Raw genomic sequence first — 12,092 nt, 5'->3', positions numbered from 1 at the left:
TGCATTCCTCATTTTATATTCTGGGCAAAAAACAATCCAAATAATGCCAAAATCCTAGCTAATGACAACATGCAGGAAACAAATTAGGAAGTAATTATAAAGTTTCATGTACATGTGCCTGCTCTTGAGAAAAAGAGATTGCAGTAGCACCAGGCTAAATGCTCCATTTAAAATAAAGTGCAAATGACCTCTACCTTCCATCTCAAACAATGACACAGCGGTGACCAGCCAGGATGAGCGATGGTGGAAAAGGATGAAAACTTAGAAACCAGGTAGCAAAGAGCTGCAGTTGCTTTGCTATGAAGGAGACCCATAAACGAAGAAGTGCTACTCACAAATGAGATAGAAATTAATTATCAAAGAGTCAAAGAAAATATATGCAGACAGCCTACTCTCCAGGGACAAAAGCAAATATTTTGGATACCAGATTGGTGTTTTCTGCATATGACACATCTCCTACAACTTCAAGAGCTGCATTGCCTGTCTTTCCCTTATATAAGGCAAGCAGCAGCACACTGGAAGACTGGAAGAATTTAAATCATAAGACGTTTGCAGTTTCATTTGTGGGCATTAATTAAATATCTTATTTTCACATAGCAAGATGACAAATCTTTGTGTGCAATTTAAATGAACCCTTAGCTTCTTTTCAATAAGCAATGGATGAAGGGAAAGGAGCAGGGTAACGTCAGGATGCTGTTCAGACCAAGCGTAATCCCATTCCCAATTGCTTCCAAAATCAGTTGTGTGTATCTGTGAAAGAAGTTTAAATTATCACATTGAGCCTGCTGTTATCCACTGTACTGTTACTGTACATTACACAGAGTTCTTGACTGCTCATAGTATAAACACACTGCACTGTGCCCCATTAGTGGTTTGCAAGTTTATGCTATGCGTTGCAATTTATTGCTGTTCTTTAGGTTAATGTACTATTATTCCATGTATTTATAATATATTTCTACATTTGCTGTTAATTATGATGTAATGTTTGGATACTGAAGATCAACCATTCTCTATAATGTTTACAGCTTTATGTTAATAAAGTAAAAAGTACAGCAGACCTCTCACAGGGTTTGCTCCGTAACTCAAGGTCAGCATCAGATTCAACATTCACACCTATATTTTTAAATTCTATGTATTTTTCTCACACACACACACACACACACACACACACACACACACACACACACACTGTACATGCCTTGGTTTTGGGCTAGTTCCGATAGCTTTAAAGCCAAGATATTTTAAAAACATATAAGCTACAATATTAAATGCTCTTCGTGAGGATGCCAGGGTTTTCCTTTGGCTCTAATGCCATTTCTTCCCAGTCTAGTTGGCTTAGGTCTCTCAATCACTTTGGACCCAGTAGCATGCCTAACACATCCCCGACTTCCATAGAAATCACTGGGTGTGGGTGCGGGGCACAAGGATCCTTCTCCCTGGTCAATAACATATAAGTCTTTTATTTAAGGCAAAGGAATGTAGTCACTATGGGTGTAGTGAAGTGATCATCACGGGGTTAAACAGGGTTTCTCGGATTATTATAGGTTGGCACCATGCTTCACCCCTCCCTAGTACTTGTTTAGTTTGTGGGTGTTCCCCCACACTCTGTTATGTGTCTGAACAAAGCATGCTCCCTGCCTGCAGTACTGAGGAGTGAGTTTCTTGTGCACTGAGCAGTCCCTTTACAAAAATGGGCCAAGTCATGGCTGAAAGGGTGACTGCAAATATACAGCTAGATGGATAAATGCTCATTTGATCTCCTGTTTAAACACAGAATTAGCTGCAGAACACTTGATGAAATATGGCTATCCAGTTCCCCAGTGTCAATAAAAGACTCCTCTGTTCTCTTTGGTTCTTGAAGCGGGGCATGTTCCCTGAAACCCTTGTGCTTGTTTTATGGAATATCTAGCTTGCACACATCCTTTGGAACGCTGCTGATTCAAAACCAGAATTCCCTGGTCAGAATGTGTCAGTATTTCTCTTGGAATACTTATTTAAGGCCCCGCCACTGTCCCACATCTGGTAGCAGCTGAAGCGTCAGAACCTCTCAGAGCCAAACCATTATTTTCTCAACCCAAAATGTGCTGTAAAGTGCCATGCAGGTGCTGCTGTTGGCTGTAACCTCTTGGAGGGATTACATTACTGTCTGGCTTAACTGCTATCGCCTCTTCTTACTAGCATAACTACTGATGTAATGATGAAGTACACTATCCAACTACTACTGCTCACACTCCTTGGCCTTTAAGTTTATGAAGAATACAGAATAGACTTTATGACCATGGAATCCTTCCCATTTCTTGGTCCAAGTAATTCTAAATCAAACCTTGAGGTACTGAAGTTGACTCTGACATAATTATTTCTGCTCTAGTTAAATATTTGTTGTAGCATCTATTCATTTAGCAATCAATCACTTTATGGAACAGCTAGATCTCCTCTTGGTTTATTCTCAAGTGTCTGCAGACTATTTTCCCAGACAAGTCAATTAAACAATGCTTTCAAATATGCTGGTAAATTGTAACAGCTCCTTGGAGGAAATAATCCAGTGTTTGCAAAGGAAAGGGCACACAACAGTCTGTGAAGTGGTTTCTAAACTGATACATAATGAAAGAAAGCTTTGAATGACCATGTATTATACAGTGAATCCTCTCTTTTCTAGCTTCACTCATCCTTTCTGGTTACGCTATTTCCCCATCCTCGCTATCGCTTCTTCTTGTAACTTTTTTCATCTTTTTTGTCTCGCCTTCCTTCATTTCTCTCCATTCTTATTCCCTTCTCCTGTCTCTCTTCAATTCTCTCCCTTGTACACCACTTTTTTTACTTCTCCCCGATCTGTCTGTTTCGCGTACTGTGACTGCCCAACCTCCTGAAATCTGAAGCAGAAAACCTTGCTTCTGAGTTCAGAAACACTATGGGGCAGTATGAATATTGTAGTATCTGGAATTTGATCACATTATATGATTTGCCAGTGGCCCTACAAAGCTAATCCTCCAAGAATGCAGTGATTAGAGGGTAATGTTACATGCACAGAGTCTCTGAAAATCCAGAGAGAATTATTTGATTCTGGGGCATCATAACTGGCATACACAAACATAATGCTTGGTTTTCCTTTTTGTCCAGCAACGAGGAACTAGGGTAACTTTCTTGCCACCATTCCTGGTTTACCCCCCTTGACATAGTTCCTCTGCAATTTAAATCCAATCTTAATTAAACTAAATATATAAAATGCCACAAACCTAACGTGAAACAAAACAAAAGGAAGTCTACTGAAGCACCTGGAAAACTGATTATTTTCAAAACAGTTGACACAAAAAGGACAGTTAGGAGGTAAGGCTGATTACACAAATGATCACATGGACAGATGCTGACCTTGTTTACCACTACCCTCGGAAATGACTGACAGCTTGTGTCCAGGCTAGATACGCCAGGGCTTTAAAAAGTTAATACTGTACTAACTGTGTGTACAGTACTTACAGCTATATTAAAATCAACTTTTTTATTTAAAAATCAGTAGCACCTATATTCAGCGTAACACAACACTCAGTACACTAACCTTACAGTCCACAGTTCGGTACTGTATTTTCACAGGGGTGGACAAAGTGGGGGAGGTAGTATCTTTTATCCTGAAGAAGAGCTCTGTGTAAGCACAAAAGCTTCTCTCTCTCACCAGTAGAAGTTGGTCCAATAAAAGATATTACCTTACCCACCTTGTCTCTCTAACATCCGGGACCAACACAACTACAATAACACTGCATACATTATATTTTCATGACAATTACAAGAAACAAGGTATCAGAACACTTTCTGATCTTGTTGGTGCTGTCTTGGGGCTTTTACTTGTACTAATAACTTATCATACTGGCAATGGTAAGAAAAGTTCTCCAAGCTTTATTGAATTGTCTCCTACCTGAATAGTGAAGTGAAACAACAGAAAAGCATGATCAGCACTATCTCAATAGGAATTTAACCTGTCATGTCTGCAATTCACTTCCTCAGTCACTGGCTTCTCCAGATGTTCTCAGTTTCAGAGACATTGGGGTAAATGCTATACATAATGTCAGACAGCAATGTTCGCCATTATTTGAACTACATGACCAAAGAGTCTTATTGTTTTATACGGGAAGAAGGCATTGACACAGCAATGATGAAGTCAGGGCCAATATAAAATTAGCCAATGCTGGTTTGTACTTTTTCCCGGAAAGTTAAAGGAAGACTTTGTACAGTAACAGGTGAAGATGAAAGAAAAATAAAACCAGGGACAGCCCAAAATATTTTTACTAGATGCACAGGGCCCAGTTCTGCCACCCTCACCCTGAAGGGTACCTTACTCTGCAAGGAATGCCACTGATTTCAACTCTGCGAGTTAAGATGGCAAATTCAAGCCCACGGTAAACTACCCTATATGTCTCTCCAGACTGAGTAGTTAGCGCAGTAATAACAAAATGTAACTACATTCACAAAGGTCACTGTTTAGAGCTCTGTCTTCACAGTCTAGTTAAGAAGTGAAGCACAGATTCTTCCATTCAACTGGCAGCATTTTTATCTACTGGCAAGTTTCATCAGTGAATGATTAACGACTTTAAATCATTTTTTGCTATTTCAAGATTGTTCCCAGGCAAGATTATTTCCCAGAAATATTGTCTTCAACAGACTGATTCAATATTTGTTACTACACTACTATAACTGTATCAGGAAAAAAAAAGAGATTTATATTAAATGTGGGGTAGCTGCCTGTAAAATATTTTAATGATTGGCTGTCTGGATACAGTAAGACTTCACCTTAAGCATACTTTCTGAAATCATGTTTAAAAGACATTTTTGCATTCTCTGTAAAAGGCAAATATGTCTCTTGGCAGCACAAGGTGGTATGTTTTTATCATTTTTTCTATTTACCTATACTGACTGAGGTCAGTTATAACAGCCGTTTGAGACTCAGAACAAGCAAAAGTCCGACAGCCTCAAAGATTACACAGGCCCCTGGCCATCAGCCCACCAGTGCTATCACCACACTTATTTGTCCTAGGCTGAGATAATGCTGTTTTCAGGCCCTTTTTTCTGTTTACACTTTAATATCAAAGAGAAAGTGTAGACAACCTAACTTTCATCTGCAAGCAAATAAAACTGCTCATCTTAGAACATACTGCATCTTGGTTTCCTACAATCCAAAATGCATGTGAGTAAAAATTCTATTGTATTATGTAAATACTGATTCATATTGGGTAAATGAGAACAGTTGGAGGTATGGCTAGGACTAGCATCTAAAAATTCACATATTTAACCAAAATGTATCCAAGCGTCTTTGATCCAGAAATCAAATTGACTCCTGAGAGCACAGATTTCCTGAGACTTTCAATACTGACTATATCCTACAAGGGTATAAACAACAAGGGTTCACATTGAGATGGTCTGCAGTGACATAGCATACAGGCACCTCATTTCTGCTGCCTTCTTTAAATAAGTCTCTAACTCTTACAGTTGTTGAGACAGCCTCAGAAATTTCAGCTGAGGGTTACTGATGCAGTAACCTCTATCTGCGTTTGCAGAACTCGAAACAATAGTTCTGAAAGGGGAGACCAAGCTATCTAGGTATATATAGTCTGGATCACCACAGTATCTGATTTCAGAGTGGTAGTCGTGTTAGTCTGTATCAGCAAAAACAACGAGGAGTCCTTGTAGCACCTTAGAGACTAACTAATTTATCTGGGCATAAGCTTTCGTGGGCTGATGAAGTAGGTCGTCTTTTTTTTAAATACAGGATTTTGATATTGCCTCCGCTCGTTCTGGTCAAAACCAGGAAGTGCAGAGGCAGTGGGGAAAATGAAAAGAATATCAATCCAACTTTTTGAACCTGATTCAAGTTCATTCAGACTGGGTCACCCAATCATAATATTTAATCACATTCATGTTTCAAATTATTGTGCCTAAATCTCATTTTAATTCTCATATACTGAAAAAAAAAAACGGAAAAAATATCTGTGATCCCAACACAAGAGAGGAAATAAAAGGCTTTGATCCTGCAAAAACTCATGCATGTATGTAATTTTATTCCCATGAGTAGTCTCAAGATAGGTACATTCATAAATCGTTGTTAGACCAGAGGCCTATGTACCTCAAATGAACTGTGGAACTAGACTACTAAGAAAGGGCATCTTCCAGTCAGGCCCAGATAATTCTGGATTTTGACTTAACTGAATTTTTTTTTTTTTTTTTTAAAGATTACATTTGAATGTACCTCTACCAAATTTCACAATAACTTCCAGTGAAAAAAATTTAAAGCAACTTTTTCTCCAAACTATACTTCTAAACGATTAACACCTCCACATGGGAATACTTAATGAGAATGCAAACATGCACACACGGACACAGGGAAGAAAACCCTTCATCGGCAGCCTAAAGCAGGTTCTTTTCCAATGTTAAGTGTAATGTTTATGTTACACTAATTGTTTGAAGATGGTTATTCCTCCTTTTTGGAAAAATGGGTTGAGCTACTTTTTTGCCTTGTTAAAGAAAAACAAAAAGCTTTAAAAAATTATTAAATAAATATATATACAAAATAAATAAATAGCTCTACCACATTAGAAACTAAAACTGGTTAAGCTGAATAAACAAAAGTGTGGGAAGAAGGGCCAGCTACAGTAGTGCACAGCAATACATCAGATTCCTGGTAAAGGAAGACAATTTCAAATGAAACTATGCCGAATAAAAACGGGCAAAACTCTACTGGGAAAATATTTGTCATTGTTGCTCACTTCTCTTAAGAATCCATGCAAACTAGAGGCAGCCACAACATTCTGTACTGAACTGAAACTTCAGGTTCCTTTTATAAAAATCAAATGAATGATTTCTCACTTTCCACAGTTTGATTATAATATCGTTTTATTGCTACGACACGTATGGCTGGGGTGGCAATTTTATTCCAAGGGCTCCATCTCACTCCCACTGAAGTAAGTGAAAAAAGGAGCAAACCTTGTAAGACCTTATTTTCAGGCCTATTATATATTCCTGGGGTGAAAATTGACTTTTGGGCTGAAATTTCTCATGTTTGTTCACAGTTCAAAAGCTGAACTGCCTTTCTGGAAAATTTAACACAATAAATGGGATATCCTTATATTTTTTAAACATACTAAGACACAAAGCTAGGGGATGGCTGATGTTGCCTTACTAGAAAGACACGTAAGTGATTTTAATGGGCTTTGAATCAGACCGTAAGGGTACATCTACACTGCAAATAATACCCTGCAGTAGAGCCCAGGTCAACTGACTCAGGCTTGTGGGGTTCATGCCACAGGACTAAAAATAGCAGTGTAGACCTTTCTGCTTGGACTGGAGCCCAGCCTCTGAAACCCAGCAAAAAGGGGAGGCTTCAGCACCCAGGCTCAGGAACATCTACACTACTATTTTTAGCCCTGCAGCACAAGCCTCAAGAGCCCATCAGCCGTCCTGAGCTCTAAGACTTACTGCCATGTTTGTTTGTTTTGCAGTGTAGATGTACTCTAAGGGATCAGGACAGACAGAGGTCTGCTCTTAGAGACGAAACTTGATACAACTAGGGTTCCGGGTACTTTGGGGAAGGATAGTGAAGCCTCAGCTTACTTCCTCCAGGCACAGGGATTGTAGATTCACAAAGGAAATGGGGTATATGTATTGTTTAGATAATCCTCAAGACATCTGGGGATTGTGGCAAACTTCTCGGAAAGTGCAACTATTAAATCTTAATGTTTGCTTTTTCCTCAACAAAAATAGAGCATGTAGCCTGGATCCTTTCTATGGATGAGGGATGGGATCAGTGGGCCTCCTTGGCAGCTCCCTTAAGAGATAGGACAGGGTGTAATGGGCTGCCCCTCCTCAAGTTAAAGAGTAGGAGTTCTGACACCCTGGGAAAATGTCATCCCAGAGTGAATATTCTAAACTGAGTGACATTCAGATTCAAATCTCTCTAGAATATTAAGATGAGCCCTTATGCATATTACCTATATCAGTGTATGAGTCTATTTCTCCACCCTTAGTAAATCATATCATCCAGGTTGTAAGCACTTTGCCCACTAGGAAGCGTTTGCAAGAACATGCATAACCAATCAACAAAGCAGCACTGGATTTAAACAAATCTGTTCAACTTGCTCACTACAGTATTATAAGGATGTTTTCTTGGGGACAGGGTAAATACCTTGACCAGCATCATGGAAAGACAAATTACACTGCTATGAATAGGGGTATAAAAGCAGAAAAATAAAAAACACTACGTAAAGAGGCATGTGATGAAGTTGAATCAATTTACAATGGGTAAAAACTAAACTAATTTTTGACACTCTGATAATCACTTGTGCATATCAACACACATTAGAACTTTTCATAACTACACTTCAGAAGGTGACCTTTAAGACCACTGTCCCTGATTCACAGCTAGTTTTAATTCAGGAAGAAGAAGAAGGAAAAAAAGAAGAATATCATAGTATTTATACACTTATAGAATAGGTTCAAGTAAGTAAGTATGGTAGCTTCTAATGTGTGTTTTAAAATATCTGCCTTTGAATTACAGGTTACAAATCAAACAGCCTCAAAAATTCTTGTAGGTTAAATGCAATTCATATGTGCAGCTAACCAAACAAAAGACAAGAGCACAGTAACACACAATGCTTTTCTCACCATAAAACTGAAAATGCTATGTTACTCACAAATCCAAAGTTAGAACATATACATTCAAATCATGTACATGTTTCAAATGATAGGATTGAGTTAGCAATCACAGGCGCCAGTGTGATATTGTTGCTGGACTGTTTTAATATCTAGGGAACTGTAAAACCCACCAATACGCCTCGCTGGTTAGACTTTGGCTACTTTACACCCACTCCAAGAGAAACACTCCCATGCTCTGAAATAAAATTATGTTACAAACACGGAGAATTTTCAAACATTCCATTGGTTCTGAAACATTTTAATACAGCATCTTAGCACATATGCTAATAAAGTACTCGTAAGGATGCACCACACATGATTTACTGCTAAAAATGTGTGATATTTGTTTTACTAGACTGCACTTAAACAATAAAATTGTTGTCAGCTGACAATATCATGCTAATTTAGAAACCACAGAACATCTCTATTCACAATAATTGGATCCACACACTTGTTTTGCAGGCTGAATATAACATCTTTACAGTTCTTTGATGAATTTAGTACAAAAATACACAAAGAGCTAAATACATTATAGGATGTACATGTAAATGTAAGGTACATGCTTTTTTGTTGTTTATACATCTAAAAGACTTTCAGTTGGGTTCTTCTAATTTTATTTTCTAAAAAATTTCTTCTATGAAACACGCCTTATGAAAAGTTTTAGTTGTCTTTCTTAGTCAATTCCATTTTTACTTTTTTAAAATTTTTAGATATAATATAAAAACTATGCTTTGTACAGATGAACTAAACATAAGAAGGGTATGGAATCATAAAAATGTAGGCATTGGAAGGGACCTCAAGAGGTATATATGGTGCACTACATTTTCCAAAATAACTAATGATTTCCAGTGTCCTGATTTTTGGGTGCCCAACCTGTGATACCTTAAAGAAACCTAATTTTTAGAGGGAAGATGCACAGCACTAAATATCAAGACCCTTTACACATTGTCTCAATTTGGGCACCTAATAATTAAGGCACAGAAATTTCTAGTCACCTTTAAAAATTAAGACCTCTCCATCCTTTCTTCTCACTTTTCCCATCGGCTATATATTCCCATTGTAAGCAGTTACCTATCTCAGCAATTACAATTTTCCAGCACAGTAGTAAAAAGAGTCTCAGCCACCACGTAGATGATGCACACCCTTAACACTACGTTGTTTGGAATTCCATTCTCCAGGGTTTTTTAAATCTTCTGGGGACAGCTAGTATGGATAAACTGAACATGTCAAGTACCTGAGTTAAGATTCCTAATTCAGCTAATGGCACCAAAACCTTTGGATGAGTAAAACCTCCTGACTGTAACATGCATCTATAGCTATGGCACCATTAAATGCTTCCAGCCTCTACCAGGAGAGAAGGGAAGAGAAGTAAAAGCCAAGAGTAAGCACAGAACCCATGAAAAAAAAAATTGTCTAAGTAACAATAACTGTGGTACTACTTAAGTATCAGAGGGGTAGCCGTGTTAGTCTGGATCTGTAAAAGCAGCAGAGAATCCTGTGGCACCTTATAGACTAATAGATGTTTTGGAGCATGCGCTATCGTGAGGTGAATACCCACTTCGTCAGATGTGGTACTACTGTTATCTTAGCTTTCTGTGCAAGGGCCAGAAAGGTACTGCCTGCAAGTCCATGCTGTGAGTGAGTATATTAGCAGGTGTGACATTTATTTTCTATCTGCGGTGGGGGGGGGTTAAACCGATTTAATTTTTAAAATAGTTTTTTCAATAGTTACACAGGGCTAGAAAGGTGGGGATCCCCTGAGAATAGTGCAGTGGTGCCTGTTGTAGAGGACTCAGGAGTAGTGTACTGCATGTACTAAAGTGATCCTAACCAGGAGTATCATGACAAGAATGGCTGTGAAAAAAATTAAAATTAGGAAATGAAATAAACTTCATTAAGCTTTTTTAAGGGTTATTTTATTCTTGAGTTGTCTTACCCAAACCCATTCAGATTCACCTATCTTTATGTATAGCACTATGTCAAATCTAGAACACTGATTTCCCCGCTCCCACAACTTCTCTTACATTTCTTGGGCCTTTCCCACCAAAACATAGCAAACCGAACATTGCATCAAACGCATTAAACAAACATTTAACATGCAACATGAGGAAAGGTTAAATGCAACCATTGCAATCTGGACTCTGGAGGTGATGGCGTATCTGAGCAAATCTGACACCACTTCAGTGTACAGAGCAAAAATGCCTTATTGTCATGGTTAAACTCTGTGCTCTTATCCCTACTTGTGGCTATAACATAAGGAAGGCTGTTTCTTTGCTGAAACCAACATGAATCTCAAAAGTGCCAACATACAGAAAATGTATAATGTGTTCTATCTGGAGATAAGTTTTTAGTTAATATTTTTAACTTACTTTGGCTTCGGTCTCTCCCCTGTGAAGTGTATACAAATGATGTACAGCACTTTGTGATGACGACCAAGGATGTGTCAGTACTTGGAAAACATGGAAATCATGGCCGAGAGTGTCAGTAGTGACCAGTAGCATTCCTGAGTAAAGAAAAGAAAAAGCACAAGGGATTAATCACTGCAGAGAAAGACATTTAAGGACGTGGGTCTAAAACATCTATCATATCTTTCACTCTGTTTTCTGGCCACACACACACACAAATGGTATGAAAAAATTATTTCAATCTAAAGGGATTAATTTCATGCAAATGTTTTAATTAATTTCTAAGCAGAAGTTCATTAGAAATCGGACAACTGTAACATTGTTGACCTAAACTGTACAGTCAATTAACTATAAGTCAAGACACTCACGCTGAAAGTTAATATCTCCCATAATCACTATGAAGCACCAAAGTTACTGCAAACTGCAGTTTACCTCCCTATAGCTCTCAATTGGGCATGTAAACATTTACTCTCAGCCAAAATAATGAAGTTTGATGTTTCCAACACAATTCCCTTCTTTCATGCAAGCAAAAACACTATTAATCATAAACTAAAGATAGCCCCTCCCCAAAATTATTCAAAGGGAGCCTCTCTCTCATAAAGCTGTATCACGGAAACTGTCTTGATTTATTGCATGAAAAGCTAGCAAATAAGAGCCTGAGTTTGCAAGTTAAATATTAAGTGTTACCTTCGCAGAAAACAGGCACTAATGTACGCTGCTGAAATTATTCAATTAGATTGAAGATCAGTAGAATGATAGTAAGTTGTAAATACTATTTATTTTTTCCTCTATATGTCAGTCCATAATCCAGTTTTTGGACATTTACAATCACATATTTTAGGTCAGCTTGCTATGACAGTACAATTGTTTATACTAAAACTGAGAGCTTTTTGCTTATATAAAACTGCTGCATTATGGCAGAACTTGAGAAGACTGCATAAGAAATACCTGACATTCATTCTCCTCTACAGTAAATCTGCATTATCTTGCTTATCAAAGTAATATAATAAATTATCA

At 38.0% G+C, this 12,092-nt stretch overlaps 1 protein-coding gene across 11 annotated transcripts in view; it reads right to left on the bottom strand.

Moving 5' to 3' along the window:
• Positions 1 to 12,092, bottom strand: part of BCAS3 (BCAS3 microtubule associated cell migration factor) — a 497,109-nt gene that overhangs the window by 332,594 nt on the left and 152,423 nt on the right. For all 11 annotated transcript variants that reach the window (XR_012657329.1, XR_012657330.1, XM_032779316.2 and 8 more), the window contains one exon: positions 11,040 to 11,173. Coding sequence is in view for 9 of the 11 variants with exons in the window: in XM_032779316.2 (XP_032635207.1) it covers positions 11,040 to 11,173 (134 nt within the window). In the remaining 2 variants the exon portion in view is untranslated. The remainder of the gene's footprint in view (positions 1 to 11,039; positions 11,174 to 12,092) is intronic.

The sequence above is a fragment of the Chelonoidis abingdonii genome, chromosome 20 (genome assembly GCF_003597395.2).
Source record: "Chelonoidis abingdonii isolate Lonesome George chromosome 20, CheloAbing_2.0, whole genome shotgun sequence".
Lineage (NCBI taxonomy): Eukaryota > Metazoa > Chordata > Testudines > Testudinidae > Chelonoidis > Chelonoidis abingdonii.
The sequence above is the reverse complement of the archived record's forward strand: the minus strand, read 5'-3'. Positions and strand labels throughout refer to the sequence as shown.